Raw genomic sequence first — 19,516 nt, forward strand, 5'->3', positions numbered from 1 at the left:
GACTGCAGAAAAGTGGGTTACAAACAGTCCTGAAAAACATTGTGAGCTGTTTTAATTTCAAGAAATTCAGGGCTAATCCAGCAGGTGGCGGTAGCGAAAAGGAGGGCGAGTAAAAGAGCAAGCGAAGGAGGAGGCGGAAGGGGTGTGCCAGTCATTAACGGGAAGCTAACGGGAAGCTAGCGGGAAGCTAACGTTCATTGTTTCCGTCAAGATGTCTCTCGCCGGCGCCACCGCGGCCACGAGCAGCAGGACCCCCGGAGATGGAGTCTTGAATACCGGCTATACGTGCACCATGTCGGGGCTGCTGCAGATCGGACAGACGGTGAGTCAAGTTGAACGTTTGTAATTTGTTTTTATTTTATTATTTTGCATCAATTGAGTAATTTAATATTAGTTTTATTTGTATTTTTAAATGTCGATGATTTATGTACGAAGGACTTTCAACGGAAACAAGAAATGCTCCTCTGAGACAGGATGTTTGATGTACTTGTACTGTAATACATGCTACTGTGTGACTGTACTTGTACTGTAATACATGCTCCTGTGTGACTGTACTTGTACTGTAATGCATGCTACTGTGTGACTGTACTTGTACTGTAATACATGCTACTGTGTGACTGTACTTGTACTGTAATACATGCTACTGTGTGACTACTTGTACTGTAATACATGCTACTGTGTGACTGTACTTGTACTGTAATACATGCTACTGTGTGACTGTACTTGAACTGTAATACATGCTACTGTTTGACTGTACTTGTACTGTAATACATGCTACTGTTTGGCTGTACTTGTACTGTAATGCATGCTACTGTGTGACTGTATTTGTACTGTAATACATGCTACTGTTTGACTGTACTTGCACTGTAATACATGCTACTGTGTGACTGTACTTGTACTGTAGTACATGCTACTGTGTGACTGTACTTGTACTGTAATACATGCTACTGTTTGACTGTACTTGTACTGTAATACATGCTACTGTGTGACTGTACTTGTACTGTAATACATGCTACTGTGTGACTGTACTTGTACTGTAATACATGCTACTGTTTACTGTACTTGTACGGTAATACATGCTACTGTGTGACTGTACTTGTACTGTAATACATGCTACTGTTTGACTGTACTTGTACTGTAATACATGCTACTGTTTACTGTACTTGTACGGTAATACATGCTACTGTGTGACTGTACTTGTACTGTAATACATGCTACTGTGTGACTGTACTTGTACTGTAATACATGCTACTGCGTGACTGTACTTGTACTGTAATACATGCTACTGTTAGAATGTTAGAGTACAAGTACAGTCAAATAAAAATATTCATCGTTAGCCTCTCGGTGAGGGTAGGAACGGAGATTGGCCGGTAGATGGAGAGCTTCCCCTTTACCCTAACCCTGACCTCTAACCCTGACCCTAACCCTGACCCTAACCCTCACCTTTACCCTCACCGACCCGCCTCTCCACCTCCTGCTCCACCCTTCCCTCACTCGTGAACGAGACCCCGAGTTACTTGAACTGCTCCACCTGGGGCAGCGTCTCCTCCCAAGGAGGAATCAATACGAACCTGAAATGATCCCGTATTGATTCAGTTCCTGACGCCGTTGAGAGCCTTTTTCTAACAGACCCATCGTTTTGTCTGTGACAATAAGCTGAATGAAAGCAGATGAATCATTGATCGTCTATCAGTAATCATGTTGAGTCACCTGGATTGCCTTGTGAAGATCATCCCGTTTCCTTCCCCTAGGTGGCGCTACTCATCGCCTTCCTGTGCGTGCATTGTGCTCGTGGCTGGCCCCACTGGGCAACGTTCCAGTTCTTTGAGGTCGTGGTGCTGTGGTTCCTCGTTGTGCTCCTCCTCTTCCTCACGATGCACCTGTTCAGGCTGCAGACGAAGATGACCTGCATCAACTGGCCGCTGACGGTGAGCTCGACGGCAGAGAGACGGGTTATTGAGGGTTATTGAGGGTTATTGATCGCCGTCCTTTACGTTGAGGCCTGACGTTCACACGCCAGCGGGCGACGGTCTGGGGTTCAGTGTCTTGCCCAAGGACACTTTGCCATGGGGACTGTCAGCTGGGATTTGAACCCACGGGGGTTCATGGGGTCTGATGCCGTCTGCAGACCAGCGCATCGTTTCATTGGGCTCGAGTCCCTGGTCTCAGACCCGCGTTCGGGGTCCAGGGTTCAGAGTCAGAACCTGGTCTGAATCAGGCTTCTTTGTTTCTGTTTCAGGAGTTCTTTCATTACTCGGTCGGGACGCTCCTCGTCTTCATCGCCTCCATCATCGCTGCTGTGAAGTGTGGCGGCGTTTCAGCGTTGGTGGCTGGTTCGGTAGGTAACCGTGGAGACGCGGGGGTGGTGTACTCTGAGTAAATGCTGAGTCGTGGTTTAGCACGAGCTCCTTGAACCGCATCACTTCCTGTTTGTTCTGCTCGATAAACAGGAAGTGTGCTCGCCGTCGATTCTCCTGTGTGTCTCAGCTGGAGTCCAGAAGTCATTGGGGGTCGAGGGAAGTGAACCAACAACTAACTATTAACAAGAATTAGTTAAAGTAGATCGGGTGAATAGTGGCCGGCCCGGTGGCGCAGTGGTAAGCGCTGTTGCCTCACAGCAAGAAGGTCTAAAGTTCAAATCCATCCTTTCTGTGAGGAGTTTGCATGTTCTCCCCGTGTCTGCGTGGGTTCTCTCTGGGTTCTCCCCGTGTCTGCGTGGGTTCTCTCCGGGTTCTCCCCGTATCTGCGTGGGTTCTCTCTGGGTTCTCCCCATGTCTGCGTGGGTTCTCTCTGGGTTCTCCCCGTATCTGCGTGGGTTCTCTCTGGGTTCTCCCCGTGTCTGCGTGGGTTCTCTCCGGGTTCTCCCCGTATCTGCGTGGGTTCTCTCCGGGTTCTCCCCGTATCTGCGTGGGTTCTCCCCGTATCTGCGTGGGTTCTCTCCGTGTCTGCGTGGGTTCTCTCCGGGTTCTCCCCGTATCTGCGTGGGTTCTCTCTGGGTTCTCCCCGTATCTGCGTGGGTTCTCCGGGTTCTCCCCGTATCTGCGTGGGTTCTCTCCGTGTCTGCGTGGGTTCTCTCCGGGTTCTCCCCGTATCTGCATGGGTTCTCCCCGTATCTGCGTGGGTTCTCTCTGGGTTCTCCCCGTATCTGCGTGGGTTCTCTCTGGGTTCTCCCCGTATCTGCGTGGGTTCTCTCCGTGTCTGCGTGGGTTCTCTCTGGGTTCTCCCATGTCTGTGTGGGTTTGAGTTAGGGTTAGGGTTTGAGTTTATTTAAACAGGGACAATACATATTCATAAACGTTTACACATAAATATGTAAGATTATAGCCAATGGCTAATTTCCATCTTTAGTCCCTTTGACATCAACAACATAAAACAACAAAATCAATAAAACAACAGTCATAACAAGTAGAACAGTTCTACTAAATAGTACAAAACAATGAGGATGATGACATTATCAGAAGAACTGTGGATGGTAGCCCAACATTTAGCCGTCAGTAAACAAATACATCAGTTTGGGCATGGGTGTGGCTACAATGTTGCTCTTCCAATAGCCATGCTTTAAATTGTTCGGTAACAGAGGTCAGAGTTCACGTATCGGTTGGGATAGAATTCCAAGTGTGGGAAGCACGAACAGAAAAAGTGGCTTGACCAAAGGCACTTTTTCTGAATGGAACTACACAGTGATGATGATGATGATGAATATATTTATGAGATAGAATGTTAGGGTGAGGGCGGAGCTCAGTCACCTCTAGAGGCTGTTCTCTGAATGGAACCACACAGTGATGATGACGATGATGAAGATATTTATTAGATGGAATGTTAGGGTGAGGGCGGAGCTCAGTCACCTCTAGAGGCTGTTCTCTGAATGGAACCACACAGTGATGATGACGATGATGAAGATATTTATTAGATGGAATGTTAGGGTGAGGGCGGAGCTCAGTCACCTCTAGAGGCTGTTCTCTGAATGGAACCACACAGTGATGATGATGATGATGATGAAGATATTTATTAGATAGAATGTTAGGGTGAGGGCGGAGCTCAGTCACCTCTAGAGGCTGTTCTCTGAATGGAACCACACAGTGATGATGATGATGATGAAGATATTTATTAGATAGAATGTTAGGGTGAGGGCGGAGCTCAGTCACCTCTAGAGGCTGTTCTCTGAATGGAACCACACAGTGATGATGATGATGATGAAGATATTTATTAGATAGAATGTTAGGGTGAGGGCGGAGCTCAGTCACCTCTAGAGGCTGTTCTTGTTGATGTGTTTGAGTTTATTTCTACAAATTCTTGTAATGGAGGAGGTGCTCTGCCATGGAAGATGTTATAAATGGAGATGTTATAAATGGAGATGTTATAAATCGATGTGTTTTACAGTGCTGTCCCAGCTTAATAATGTTTCTTTAATGTATGACAGTGATGATTCATATTTGGCTTTCTATCCAACACTTTTATAAACAGCTTCAATCGGTTCTACAGTCGTTTTACAGGCCGACGCCCAACTTGTTACACAGTATGACGTGTGTGACATGATCATCGTGTCAAAATATAATTTTGCTGACTCAAGGGTTAGATTGTTTCTGATAAACCGAAAGTTAGACAAGTTAAACTTGATTCTATTCACTGTGTTTTTTATTTGTCGTTTAAAATGAAGTTGTGAGTCAAGAGTGATTGCTAAGTATTTAAACGGTTCTCCCCGTGTCTGCGTGGGTTCTCTCCAGGTTCTCCGGCTCCCACCAGAAACATGCAGCTTAGGCGGATCAGTGACGCTAAATTGTGTGTGTGTGTGTGTGTGTGGCTGATTGTCTGGCTCTGTGTTGCCCTGCGATGAACTGGCGGCTTGTCCAGGGTGTCCCCCACCTCTCGCCCGTTGACTGCTGAGATAGGCTCCAGCTTGGCCCGCGACCCGATAACGGAAAACGAATGAATGAGTCGGATGAATAGTTCTCCAAGCGGACGGATGCAAACCTGCTTCAAAGAACGTTTGAAAAGAAGCAGGAAATGACGATACCGAAAGTATCAAATAACCGGAGCGTATTATAACGTGGGCCCGGTGTTTCTCTCTAGGTGTTTGGATTCATTGCAACATTCCTGATGGCCATTAGTTTGTGGACGTCTTACAGTGTTTCCTGTGGCTCTCATCAGACCGGTACGTCCTTTCATGTTGCTTTGGCAGCTGCTTCTCTTCACCAGAATGTAAATGTAAAGGAACACGTTAGCATTAGCACATTCCTTCAATAAATGCTTTCTTTCAGCATAACTACTCATGAAAAAGTTTGTTTTTGACCATTTCCCAAATGCTTATGTAAAGTAATCCAATTCTAGGAGGACTAATAGGTTAAAAAAGGGTTAAAACTATTCGTCTCTAATTAAATTCCTCTCGGTCCATAAAACATTTCCTTAAAGAAAAGTCTCAATTGAAAAAATCCCTTAATAAGGAAGAGCAGTCATAAAAAAACAATGCAGCCTCACAGGTAGCACAGGTAGTGCGGTTAGCAGCAGCTAACGTAGCATCAAGAATGGCATCCACCGTAAACATTTGCCAAACTACAAAATCCAAATCAACGTAAATAAGAAAGTCGTACTGTTTGCAGATGACATTGTGATTTGCTGTGAGAGCAAGGAACAGTTAGAGGAGAATTTAGAGAGCGCCATCTGCTGGGCCGGGGGGAAGCTTTCAGTGACAGTGATGCGTCATTCAGTCAATGAACACGCTCCAATAAGCAGCAGAAGCTAGCTGGAAACGTTTGGCTGATGGTATGGAAAGTTTTAAAATGATCCGGAGAGAGTCGTGATGACTATCTCCGTTTCTGCCCCCTGAAAGGTGTATTTTTAGGGCCGTTTTGAAGGAGGCCAAAGAGGTGCATGTTTTGAGGGCAGGAGTCAAACAGCTCCACCCTTAGGGGGCAGTATTGTAGAAAGATGATTTACCCATGTTAGTCCTATAGGAGGGGGTAATCAGGTTGTTGTTTGAGCTCCCTCTAGTGTTGTGGCTGTGGGTGTCACTAAATCTGTGGAGGTGTTTATTCAGGTATGCAGGGATTGAGGGGACTGAGGGCAGAGCTGCATTGACTATTTTAAATGCCAATCCCATTTTGAGCTGTTTAATCCTGTCTTCTACCCTGAGCCATCTTAGGCTAGCAAAATGTCTAGGGCAGTGGTTCTTAGTTAGCATGTCCTCTGTAATGGACAAATGTCCACTACAGAGGACATGTCAACTGTCTGGGTCTCAGGAGGATATATTTAAATAATGCCGATAGGACGCTGCCTCCATCCCGTTCCGTGATGCATGTGAATCCATGTTGTACGGCGTTGTGAGACGGGGAGCTTGTTGTGTGAATAGAAAGCCTTTGTTGTCCTCGCATAGTGGCTACACAATGAGATTAGGAGCGCTGCTCCGTCTGCCGTTTAGTAACAACATAAAATTCACTGCGTGCAGCTGAGGTGTGCGCTCTCCCCCGAGAGAGAGAGAATGAAGCACGGAGCGGAGATAGATGTATCGAGGAAAAGGGACTAGCTTCATCTATTCAGCTGGTCTGACGTGTCCCTTTAGCTTTAGCATTGCTGCACTTTAGCTTCGTTCACCAGCGTGAAGTCAGCTAGCTAACCCCGGAGGAAGAACAGCCTTCGGCCCTGGAGAGGAGCGATCTCCCCGGTGTCACCCAACCACGGTCCCGAGACGAGAACCGGAAAGGGTTAACGACATAGTCATCCAACCACTTTCTTTGGACGGCTTAGAGACAGTGTCTCTGAGGAAAAGACAGGAGGCGGAGCTAGAAGTGGAGGAGATGAAGATGCTGAGGTTCTCCTTGGGAGTGTCCAGGTTGGACAGGATTAGAAATGAGACAATAAGAGGGACAGTGAAGGTTAGACGTTTTGGAGACAAGGTCAGAGAGACCAGACTTTGATGGTTTGGACATGTCCAGAGGAGAGACAGGGACTATATCGGTAGAAGGATGCTGAGGATGGAACTGCAGGGAACAGGACTAGAGGACGACCCAGGAGAAGAGACATGGACGTAGTGAGGGAGGACGATGCAAAGGACAGGACTAGAGGACGACCCAGGAGGAGACACATGGACGTAGTGAGGGAGGACATGAGAGTGGCTGGTGCTGGGGAGGACGATGCAAAGGACAGGACTAGAGGACGACCCAGGAGAAGAGACATGGACGTAGTGAGGGAGGACATGAGAGTGGCTGGTGTTGGGGAGGACGATGCAAAGGACAGGGTGAAGTGGAGAACGTTGGGTTACTGTGGTGACCCCTCAGGGGACAAGGAGACAGTCCAGTCGTAGTACTCATAAAAACAAACCATGTTCATATTTTTATTTCCACTTTCTGTGTGAACTCGATGGGAGGAATGCTATCGATGCTAACAGTGCTAATCAGCCGCGCAACATTTTATAAACTCGTCAGTCCTGAGCCTTCGTCTGATCCTGCCCTCCCTCCTTCCTTCCCTCTCTCCCTCCTTTATTTCCTCTCTCCCTCCTTCCTTCCCTCTCTCCCTCCTTCCTTTCCTCTCTCCCTCCTTCCTTCCCTATCTCCCTCCTTTATTTCCTCTCTCCCTTTTTCCTTCCTTCTCTCCCTCCTTTATTTCCTCTCTCCCTCCTTCCTTCCCTCTCTCCCTCCTTTATTTCCTCTCTCCCTCCTTCCTTCCCTCTCTCCCTCCTTTATTTCCTCTCTCCCTCCTTCCTTCCCTATCTCCCTCCTTTATTTCCTCTCTCCCTCCTTCCTTCCCTATCTCCCTCCTTTATTTCCTCTCTCCCTCCTACCTTCCCTCTCTCCCTCCTTCCTTCCCTATCTCCCTCCTTTATTTCCTCTCTCCCTCCTTCCTTCCCTATCTCCCTCCTTCCTTCCCTATCTCCCTCCTTCCTTTCCTCCCTCCCTCCTTCCTTTTCTCTCTCCAGGTGCAACAGTGTAAATACTACCAATTATGAAGGAGCCAGGTGACTGTTAAAACAGCCTGTGATCAGCTGGATCAATAACCTGATTGGATGATGACTGATGCTGCAAAGGTAACATCTGATCCAGAACCAGCTGTTATTCTATTTGTTTTTAACAGACGACTGGACAACAAACCCCTAAAGACATGTTGGTGAACACATCGGATAAAAAGCCTTCACAGCTGTTCCTTGACCTGGACTTGATTTTAACGACCTCCATCAGGTGTGCTCTCCAGCTGGACAGCGCCCTCTAGCTGTTGGTGCCATAAAAGCAGCTGGTCCAGCTTCAGTCGCTAATAACATGAACATAACAGGTGAAAATATTATATTAGCATCTTAGCAAACTTGAACAAGGTTACAGAGAGGACCGTTAATATTATATATATATATATATATTAATGACTCTTAGCATATCAATGACTCTTAGCATATCAATGACTCTTTGCATGTTAATGACTCTTTGCATATTAATGACTCTTTGCATATTAATGACTCTTTGCATGTTAATGACTCTTTGCATATTAATGACTCTTTGCATATTAATGACTCTTGGCATATTAATGACTCTTGGCATATCAATGACTCTTGGCATATTAATGACTCTTGGCATATTAATGACTCTTGGCATATCAATGACTCTTGGCATATCAATGACTCTTGGCATATCAATGACTCTTGGCATATCAATGACTCTTGGCATATTAATGACTCTTGGCATATCAATTACTCTTGGCATATCAATGACTCTTGGCATATCAATTACTCTTGGCATATCAATGACTCTTGGCATATTAATGACTCTTGGCATATTAATGACTCTTAGCATATTAATGACTCTTTGCATATTAATGACTCTTTGCATATTAACGACTCTTTGCATATTAACGACTCTTTGCATGTTAATGACTCTTTGCATATTAATGACTCTTTGCATGTTAATGACTCTTTGCATATTAATGACTCTTTGCATATTAATGAGTCTTTGCTTATTAATGACTCTTTGCATATCAATGACACTTAGCATATTAATGACTCTTGGCATATTAATGACTCTTGGCATATTAATGACTCTTGGCATATTAATGACTCTTGGCATATTAATGACTCTTAGCATATTAATGACTCTTAGCATATTAATGACTCTTAGCATGTTAATGACTCTTTGCATATTAATGACTCTTGGCATGTTAAAGCATTACTCAGGTGCTCACAAACATGATGGCATGAACAAAAGGGTCCCAAACAGAGGCAGCGGAACCAGGAAGTAATACTTTAGATTAAACGTGAACCTTTATCTAACTGCAGCAACTTCATCGCACCGCATTATTATTCATATATGCATTTATTAAAGTCGTTCCATTGCATCTGAACCCGTTTGAAAACGTTCAGCGTCTCCTGTTTGTCAGACAGACGTTTCACATTCCTCATTCCTTTCCTCTTATTGGCAGGTGCAGCTGATCACCTGAGCACTGTTCTCCAAATGTTTCTTGTTTCCCTCTTCTGTTTTAAGTTCTAGTTGTCCTCTCTGCCCGACCGGTCATATTTGACGGGGTTTTTACCTCCAACTTCTTTATTTGTTGGACAGATTTAATGTTTGACATTAGATTCTTATCATTGCTTTCTTGTATTTTATTATTTCTACATTAAACGCATGTACAGGTTTTTCATACTTCATTAATGTTCGTTTTGCATCAGTAAAATTGAAACCAGTCGCAGCATTTAACACTTACCTGCCGTCGAACCTCTGCGCACCTGAACTTGTGTAGTTGCACTGTTTTCTTTGATGATTTCCTGCTACCTCCATTTGTCTGTACCATTTCACAGACGTCATTTATTCATGTAGAATTTAAAAGTAGTCCTCCAAATTTAAATGAGCGAACCGACAGGTCAGTTATCTTCGTCAGCCGGTGATGGTTTTATTTCCAGCCGCTGTGTTCAGGTGTCTAAACAGTCTAATCATTGGCCGTTTGGTCGTTTCCATGGATACAATTTTTGTATACCTGTAATCCTATTTTGTAAACAATCCAATGATGATGTGGCTTAAACTGTTCACCATTTTCTCATCTCCAAGGTAGTGTACAGGTGCCTTTTGATATTTTCTAAAATTAACATTTCACCAGATATACAGAAATAATTTCAATATACCGAGAGTCCTCCACAGACGGAGCATCAGTCCCAATCCATCCAGTGCAAGCAGTCGTTGCTAATCAGAGCATGCTGGCCAAGTCTTTGGGGGGTCCACACTAGTTCAGGTCACAGGATGACACATCCTACCTGGTGCAGTCAAACATTCAAGCTCTGCCTCTGTCTCATTTATCCTGCCAACCTCAACTGAACTCTGCTTCCTGCTGATGACCAGCTGCCAAATATCCTGCTGTGATTATTCTGATTTTGTACTATATGTGCTTACATGTCTTCTGACGCAGCTCTGAGATCACATCAAATATGTCTGTTTTGGATATTTCATTAGAGATGAATGTTTAAGTGTGAGACTGACTGTAGCAGCCGAACAGGATCTCTGATATCTCTCTGAAATCAAAGAAATAGAACCGTGAACCCAGCCGTCGGGTGTGTACAACATGAAAACTCCTCTGAAGTCATCACATTCAGGGCTCCACCAAGAATTAGCTGTTGCTTCCTGTCTCTTCCGTTTTATATGAGCCCAGACAACAGTGGATCAGAACAATCTATTATGAATCAATCCTGATAGATAGATAGGGGTGTAACGGTTCTCGTGGATGTATTGAACCGTTTTGGTTATATTTTATGCGTTTTTTCTCATTACATTTATTACTAGCGCGATCTTAGTGCTACGTGCGGAACTAAAGTCCTGAGCGAGTTTCCGCACGGATGCCTCTGAGTGCCGGACCCTGGCGCTGGTCGCTCGACCTCGCAGGCGTGACGAATGGCATCATGGGAAATGCAAATGTTAGGTCTGAGCTGGAAGCCCCGCCCACCTCACTACGGTCTCCTGTTTGGCTTCCCTGTTAAAGGTTTTTTATTTTTTTATTGAACAAATGAAAATAGAGATTTTTAGTGAGGATAACAAATATAGAAACAAAGTTTACAGATACTTTGGGGATATCTAAGCATAAGTCCTGTTAAAGTTACCATTCAGGCGGCTGCTGCCAAGTGTTCAAAGTTTACAGTGTTAACATGTTTATCATTTTATTAAGATTATTACACTGTTACAATAGTTTTTAAAAACAGTCGAATTTATTTGAAATATCACCCACATGGGTCACCTTTATTTATTTATAGAAGTTCTATCGTTTGCATTTTGTTTTTAAATAAAAGCATTTTAACTAATGTTTTTCTGCCTCTGTTGTACCGAAACCGAACCGAACCAAAATGTCATTCTCTTGTTCCGTTACACCACTAATGGATAGATTTATAGACACTTTATGAATCCAGAGGGAAATTCTATCAATCTGGCAAAAGGCAGGGTGAGGAGTAAATATCACTGAGCTCAAGCGAATCAGACCCTGGTCCTGGACCAGGATACTTGGACCCTGAATTAGATGATCTGGCGCTGACATCCATGCGTCTCTCGTGCTTTCAGTTGCTGGGCAGGTTTCTGGTCACAGTGCACTTAAAACATGGCTGAAATTGTCTTCTGACCTCCAATATGTTCACGTGCTTCACCATTGTGTATGTATGTATACCAAATAAAATGATGTTACATAATGACTAGTTAAATGATCGAGTCTGTTTTATGATCTGAAAGACGAGACTCCTATTTCTGCAGCCTCATGGTAGTGCGGTTAGCAGGAGCTACCGTAGCATCGGCAGTTTCTCCCTTTTGTCGGTCCCAAGACGGACAAATGCGGAGAGTTGCATCAGGAATAACATCCGGCTTTGCAAATCAACATGAACAAGAAATACCAGATCGGTCGAGGTTCAGGTTGCCAACGACTAGTTTTTTTAAATATTTTTTTATGTTTAGATAGTAGATAATTATTAAAGTGTGTAAATATTTTTTACAAAAAATAGATTACCACACAGCAGGCTATTTCCACCAGCTGCAAACTCGCTTCAGACATCTTCCTCGCACCCCCGTCACCCCCATGCCCACCAGCAGGAGGACTTTTGCACCCAGAGACACAGTCAGAAGGAGCATTATTGAGGGTGTGGCCCCTGACACATACACTGAGAGTGTGGGGGTCAAAATGTACAGGGTGGACTGGTCTTTGCCCAGTGGGTTGGAGGCGCTGCAGGTGTAGTGCTGGCCAGGCTCCACATCGTTTAGCTGGCTGACGGTGCGGTAGTGGGTTGTGGAATCCTGGGCCAGAGAACCGACTGGAGAACCCTCTAGCAGGTCATTGGGCCCAAGCCACTGGATGTCAGGGAGCGGGGAACCCTGGACATGACAAGCAGCTCTCAAACCAGAGCGATCCTTGGAATCCACCAACATGGTCAGGATCTTTGGAGGCGCTGCAGGCAGGAAAATAGAAAACGGCCTATTTATTTCATGGTGGTGGCTTTTAGCCACTCAACAGTTAGTCGGCGTTCCTATAAAGACCCTCCAGGTGATCCTTGACGCAGAGCAAGAGACCAGATATCTGTTCCAACTTGCATGCAACCATTAGTCGATAAGTGTTTAACGACAGAACGCTTCGTTACAAATCAAGACCTGTTTGCTCGAGTCCTTTGTTTGGTCAACCCTCTTATATGACTGGGTTGTGGACATTCACAGCTTAAACTCGGGGAAACATAGCCGCAACAGAAATACGGTTCTACCAGAGCATGTTGACTGAATCACAAACGAGGAGGTTCTAAAATGAGTTGGGATGAAATTCTGCAAGTGATCGAACTGAGACAACTGAAATTCCTTGGCCATGCGATTAGAAAAGAGTCTTTAGAAGAAGGAAAATTGAAAGGAAAACGCGCCCAAGGCAGACAGAGGAAGTGTTTCCTCAAAACGTACCAATTCTTTGCATGGCTGCTCTGGGACTGGGACAGGCACCAATGGCAAAAATGAGTCCATCAAACGCTGAAACAGCGATAGCAACAACTACAACTTGACGGTTCTGTTAGCGACTTGCTATGCGGTAAAGATGCGACCATGTGTTCCTGGGTCACAGAGAGAGGGTTTATTGTTGTTTGAATCTGCAAACGTACAGCACTTTGTATCAGCTGTGGGTGTTTTTAAGTGCTTAATAAAGTTGAGGAGTTGGTTCCTGGACCTGCATCGACCTCCTCAACAACCTGCTCCTAGACTCAGTTCAGCCACCGTAGAATATGAACACCTTGTGTATGAAGCTAGACATCTACGTCTTTGAGCGCCGCACTTTGGGTTCTTCTTCTTCCGGACTTTGACGAGGACGGACGTGTTTCGAATTTCCTTTTGGGATTAATAAAGTATTCTGAATCTGAATATCCTGAAAAAGCACAGCAGGTTTAAATTACCATGACCTGGATGAGACTCTACACACCAACATTCAAACAATGCTCTCAACATGCTGTTTAAATGCCCTGAGCTGTCGTTAGCTAATGTCAATAAGGTGTTATTTGTTATATCGTTGCTAGCATTAGCTAGCTTTAGGGCCGTTTTGGACTCAGTTTCAGCATACCCTCAACTCTCAATCGGGTTCCCATCTTGTCTTCCACGCTGGCATGTTCTCGACCCTGAACCTCCACTCTGCAGTAGTACCGGCCACTGTCCTGCAAGGTGGTGCTTTTAATCCTGAGTGAGAGGTCGTGCTCCCTTGGGTTGCCTTCCAGTCTGTAGCGCTGGTCCTGCTGGGTCTCTGGTTCGCATGTGGGGGCCCCAGGCCGACTGGTGCAGCGGTACAGGATGGTGGAACCTTTACCATGGCCCAGACGCCACATCACTTGCAGGGAGAAATGCTGGGAGTGCTGGGGGTGGCTAAATGTGCAGGGCAGCACCACTGGGTAGCCACTGATTGCTCGGACTTCTGATTGCACATACATGGACCAGCCATCGTCCATTAAGCCCAAGACCACTGGAGGACAGACAGGAAGACAAATATCCCTGGTTTACTGTGGGGCAGGCTAGTGCATCACTCTGTTGTCATTCTCGAAATGCCCCAGCGATTGAACAATGGACGACCCCGGTCGCCCTCTGGGCTACGTAGCAAGAGGGTGACGTACTGAACTAGACTCTTCGAGCTTGAAAGCATGGCAAAGGAGGAGGCGCTGGCTCCGATGGAGAACAGCAAACACACACTCGGTTCTTTACCAAACAAGTCAGCATCATAGTCAAAAAATACAAATACTAAACTAACTGCCTCTTCGTGCTAGTAAAACAAAATGCATAGTATTTGGGAGCTGTAGGGAATTTCCATACCAGATGGAATTCCACTACGTGATTACATGCCGACATAACACTAGGAAAACGTGACATTTATTTTGGTATTGCTATGACTGATTTCCATTGAACGTCTCATTAGTGACGTCACACAACACAGATGAACATGGGTTTGAGATTGGCCCGGCAAGTCCCCACCTTCAGGGGAAGAACTGACGTGATGACGAAGCAGGAAGAGTCTTCATTCAACCATGAGACGTGGTCGAATCTCAGCGCTGATATCTGAACTAACTGTAACTGATCTGCTAATTATATAAGTATCTTAATCTTAACCCACATTCTCCTCATTGACTACGCACCCACGACGGAGAACAAAAGAACCGGGGGAGGGGTTTAGAAATCCCTAACAGAAATGATCTACAAATGTATATAGAAAGATTAAAATAAATGATGCTGCAATTGAAACAGTGCTTGAAACTTAAAGAGTGGTTCATTCTGTCAGTTACCCCGTCGACACGAGACAAGAGTCTCACTCTGTTATCAGTAGGGCAACCAAGTTTACAGTGAAGTCAATCAATCATATCAACGATGCGACAGCGTATGAGCACTCACCTCCTTTCAGAAGTACCAGCAGGGTCACAGAGCTGCACGCCAGCTGGACACCCATCCCGACACTGAACAACCTACATGGGATGCTTTTGTCCTTCGTGATTCAACCCTCCCACACTGAGTTCCTCTTCTCTCTTTGCTTCATTTCTATTTTAAGGTCTGTAGTTTCAAACGAACAATACAATCGTCGTGGTTCACTATCCGCACATTCACTGTATCACGGGATTCTGCGGTACGTAGAAATGTTTAAATGTCCATTAGGTTCATTATTTTATTGATAAAATAATTATTTTCAAGCCTAAGAAAAAGAAATTAAAGCACGTATTACAACACATAGAGTGTTGCAACTTATAAAATACAGTATATATGGTACTGCACATATTGATCAAGATCTGCTTTAGGACGACAAAGAGTCGCACCTACGTGAGATTGTACTCTGTGTTATATATTTGTTTAAGAGCATAGGAAGTGCAGGGGGCGGACATCAACTAGCTAGACTTCTAACGGGGGTCAACGCCTTCACGTCCTGAGCCACAGTTGTCAAAGCCGTTCCTCCTCAATCGTTGTGTTCGAGAGAGGGATGTGGACTGTTGTTTACATGTTGAAGACCCCGATGTGCTCCAACAGCCACGTTCATTCCTTCACGCCCACACGGGCTTTTACCAAGGAGGGTGCGGATGCTGACAAAAGGGTTTCGGTCAGTTTAGCATTCATCATTTGGCCAAGAACAAATGGGTGCCTCATGTTTGGAAAGCTGGATCTGCAAATGTCAGCCGCTGTTTGTTTGTTCAAGCAGAATCTGATCTGAGAAGATCATTTACAGATCATGGAAGTGGAATATTCTCTGTTCAGTCCTCGGTCGTCTCCATTAGAGAGTAGAACTTGTTCCTTTACCCGGCTGTCAGAAAGCCTAACCGTCCCTCGGTCCATCCATCGTCTCGTCTACACCCGCTTCGTCCTCCTTGTGGGTCACGGGTGTTTCTGGAGTCCATCTCAGCTGACTATGGGTTAGAAGCAGGGTGCACCCTGGACACGTCGCCAGCTCAAGGGGTTAGGGAGTAACCCGGAGAAAACCCATGCAGAAACGGAGAGAACATACAAACTCCACATGGAAAGGAATCGAACCCAGAACCGCTGGGTTCGATTCTGTGAGGTGTCAGTGCTATCCACTGTGCCACCGTGCCATCCTGTAGAGCCTAGTTCATTTTAATTATCTCAGCTGTGTGTCTGCATCGGGTACATTTCGTGTTTGCAGTATGGCGCCTGTGTGGGCCTCTTACACCCCCCCCCCTCCATCAGGAAACATTGAGTTTCATGTGATGCACATCACAAGACTTCCTGAATGTGTTATTTTAGCCTTCAAAGCTAGTGCTGGCTCCGTTTCTGTTGTCTGATAATAATGTGGCAGCACAGGTAAGATCTTTTCCTTTATTCACTGCAGCCTCGTAAAAGGTAGTAAGCGTCATGGCGGAGGGCGTTGGGCTCAGTGGTCTTCTGATGACGTTTTGCCTCATCGAACAGTGACCACCAAGTCACACTAGAGCGGTTTTCAGCCGAGTATGAAGCGGCCAAAATGAGGATCAGCACCTCTTAATCTAAGACCATGGTTCTCATCTGCCCTCCTCTCCTACCTGGAGTGCCCAGTCCAGGTAGGAGAGGAGTTCCTTCCTCAAGCGGAGGAGTTCAAGTATCTTTGCGTCTTATTCACCAGTGAGGTAAAACTGGAACAGGAAATAGACAACCAGAGTGATGGAAGTGAGTTTTCTCTGCAGGGTGGCTGAGCTTACCTTAGAGAGTAGGTGAGGACCTCAGGTCTCTGGAGACGCTCAAGGTAGGGAAGCTGCTCCTCCGCATCAAGCGGAGCCAGCAGCGGTGACCCTATCCCTTGGCGCCTTCCTTGGGAGGTGTTCCAGACATGTCCGTCTGGAAAGAGACCTAGATGCAGATGCAGGACTTTCTGGAGAGATTAAGGTAGTTTTCACACTGCCGCTGTTTGGTCCCCTATAAACGGACCAGAGTTCGTTTCCTCGGATGGTCCGCTCCGTTTGGGTAGTTGTGAAAGCTCATCTGAACTCTGCTGCGGATCAAACAAGTCCGCCTGAAAACGTGGGTCTCGGTTCGCTTGCAAGAGAACCCTGGTTCGTTTCGTTATTTTAGGTAAGCGGTGTGAAAGCTCACCGGACCAAACATAGGATGTAGTGACGCTCTACGCAGTGCATCTCGGGTGAGAGTACAGTGGGTTGTTCCACTGCGTGAAACTGGACGCTCATTGGATAGGGTTAGGTATCGGTTCTCAGTCATCCAGGTAAAACGAAGAATCAACTGGACTTGTTCAAGTTAGATCAAAGACGTTTCACCTTCATCCAAGAGGCTTCTTCAGTTCTGAGAGACTGGTAGAGCGTTTCCATACTTGTACTCTTATTGGAGCAGAAAACAAAGGCAGGTGGAGAAGCACTTACACAGAGAAAATATTGTAAAGGTGAATCTCTGTGTTCTCAGGTGTTCTCCAGTGAATGTTCAGCGGTGACACCTGAAAACAAAGATATTCACCGTTAAAATCTTTCCTCTGTTTTCATGCTGACAATAAGACCTTTTTAAATGAAGATACTTTATAGAGCAGTTCAAGGTTTAGTTGTCCTGCAGACATGTTTCCACGTCCTCAGTAATGTTGTTCACCTTCACCTGGTCAGGGATTTGCTTTCATTGTGTTCTCATTTCAGGCCACACATGGAAATACGCTGATTTGAATATGAATTTGAATATAGATGAGTGGCCATCACAGCTGGGGTCTGACAGTGTATGCTGGGCGTGGTTTCGTGGTTGCTCACCTGCCTGATGACTCATCAGTGCCAGTATCAGCCAAGCTTCTCACAAATATAGTTTGAATTGAGAATCTCCACTAACTTCAAAGTCTCGTCAGGTTGTCCATTTTAACAGAATTTTGTTGGAATTAAATATAACCATTAATCTTATGAATATTGCCATTAAATATATTACCAATTTAACACACTATGGGCCACTCCAGGTCATTTTGGCTTGCTGTGGCGACCTCTGACGGCACAAGATGAAAGTACAGTAGTAGATTGCAGTCAGTGAAGTTTCAGAATATGTTCCTCAATATCTCGCTTGATTATTGACCAATGTTTATGGAATTTGACACAGTTTCGTGTGGTGACACCAACTGCCGGTTTGGGTTCGGTTCTGGACAGATACAGTGAGGCTGACCCGGTTTCATCAGACGAGCGGTTCCGTTTGGGTCACCGAGGAGCAGCCGCTGTATGCCGGTTCTGGACAGATACAGTGAGCCTGACCCGGTTTCATCAGACGAGCGGTTCCGTTTGGGTCACCGAGGAGCAGCCGCTGTATGCCGCTGTCCAAGCATCATGCAGAATCCGAGCGTCTGGGCCCGCCCACTGCCCCATCGATGGAGGTATTCTAGTACTTATTTCACCACCGCTTCCCTCGGCACCTTAGAGCGATCGCACCTGGGGTAAATCCAATTAGGAGGGGAATGAGCTGCTTGGCGGAGGTCCGAGCTCTCCGAGGGCTTTTCATGATATACTATAGCGGCTGTGGGGATTACCTTTTTAGCAAATGTTCTTGGGAGAATATTTTTTATTTACATGTTAGTAAATTTGTATGATCTTTAAACAGATTCTTTTAATGAAAATTAATTTGTTCATCAATCATTTGTGAAATTAAACAACATACATCTAGTTTCACAAATCATCAGGAATTTAATGGTAACATCAACAACGCCAGAGTTGAAATGAAGTTTATGCTGCGTACACACATTGAATATTTCACTAAGACCAGCCAATGCATATAATCAATACGCGTGATTACTATTAGTCATGCATTTATGAACGTTGCTGAGATGGAGGTTCTCAGAACGTCAGATGTCAGAGGCTGACGTCGAGATGAAGGATGGACAGTTTCTCAGAGCTGGACTCAAATGATCTTCTGTGTTGGTTCTCGCCATGTTTGTGCCCCCACCCCACAGGTCCGAGTTCAGACCCACTTCCTAGACCCCAGAAAGAGCAGAGTAAAAGACAAACTGACACCCCTCACTTAATAAAATAGAAAAGCACTCATTGTGATGGAAAATGTCCCAGCAGCCCGGTAGGACCTGCAGATTCTGCTCTGGACCTGGATCAAGCCCTACAGGGGGAAGAGTTCTGGCTCCCCGTAGCAGATGGGGTAGGCCTCCGCGCAGCAGTCCTCGTCCCTCCACTCAAAGCCTTTGCTGCGTTCCACGCTCATGACGGCACACTGGCCGTCCTGCCCTGCGCCAGGCTCCCCCTGCCCCCAGTTGGTGTAATTTACTTGAGCGCTGCCCAGCCAGTACCACTCCATCGTCTGGGAGCTCCGACGCATGCCAATCCAGACTTTGTCCAGGCTGTCACTCTTGGCCAGGTGAATCTTCTGGGAGATCTGAGTCTGGAGACGAGCCCCGGGGATGGCGACCAGATCCAGGTGGTTCTCTCTGCAGCGCATCAGGGAGTCCTGCCACGTGCCGGCCACCGCCCCGACTTCTATGATTTCTGGGGTCAACACACACCCCCTGAAATCTGTTCAGGTGAGATGGGACAAACTCTAGTGAGAAGATATTTCTGATAAGAAACTGCTCTTAGAAGGCTAATCCCAACCATCAATTAACTATGTAGGCCCTCAATCGCCTGCTGTTGTTT

At 45.7% G+C, this 19,516-nt stretch overlaps 2 protein-coding genes across 2 annotated transcripts; one reads left to right on the plus strand and one right to left on the minus strand.

Annotated features, from left to right (window-relative positions):
• Positions 1-211: 211 nt before the first annotated feature.
• On the plus strand, positions 212-5,850 carry cmtm7 (CKLF-like MARVEL transmembrane domain containing 7). Its single transcript, XM_068757161.1, has 5 exons — positions 212-322; positions 1,752-1,928; positions 2,240-2,338; positions 5,071-5,152; positions 5,840-5,850. Exons 1-5 carry the CDS (start codon positions 212-214, stop codon positions 5,848-5,850), a joined length of 480 nt encoding a protein of 159 aa, XP_068613262.1.
• A 6,104-nt stretch (positions 5,851-11,954) lies between these two features.
• Positions 11,955-17,669, minus strand: si:dkey-11p23.7 (V-set and Ig domain-containing protein). Its single transcript, XM_068757163.1, has 5 exons — positions 17,654-17,669; positions 16,613-16,721; positions 14,829-14,899; positions 13,519-13,911; positions 11,955-12,379 (listed from the first exon to the last, which is right to left on the minus strand). Exons 1-5 carry the CDS (start codon positions 17,667-17,669, stop codon positions 11,955-11,957), a joined length of 1,014 nt encoding a protein of 337 aa, XP_068613264.1.
• Positions 17,670-19,516: the final 1,847 nt, after the last annotated feature.

The sequence above is a fragment of the Brachionichthys hirsutus genome, chromosome 3 (assembly GCF_040956055.1).
Source record: "Brachionichthys hirsutus isolate HB-005 chromosome 3, CSIRO-AGI_Bhir_v1, whole genome shotgun sequence".
Lineage (NCBI taxonomy): Eukaryota > Metazoa > Chordata > Actinopteri > Lophiiformes > Brachionichthyidae > Brachionichthys > Brachionichthys hirsutus.

Coding starts and splice junctions, on each gene's coding strand:
- cmtm7 (XM_068757161.1), top strand. CDS start 212: ATGTCTCTCGCCGGCGCCACCGCGGCCACGAGCAGCAGGACCCCCGGA. Junction 1,929..2,239: donor GCATCAACTGGCCGCTGACG/GTGAGCTCGACG, acceptor TTTCTGTTTCAG/GAGTTCTTTCATTACTCGGT. Junction 2,339..5,070: donor CAGCGTTGGTGGCTGGTTCG/GTAGGTAACCGT, acceptor GTTTCTCTCTAG/GTGTTTGGATTCATTGCAAC.
- si:dkey-11p23.7 (XM_068757163.1), bottom strand. Junction 13,912..14,828: donor GCTGGTACTTCTGAAAGGAG/GTGAGTGCTCAT, acceptor TCTGTCCTCCAG/TGGTCTTGGGCTTAATGGAC. Junction 12,380..13,518: donor AACCCGATTGAGAGTTGAGG/GTATGCTGAAAC, acceptor TCCTGCCTGCAG/CGCCTCCAAAGATCCTGACC.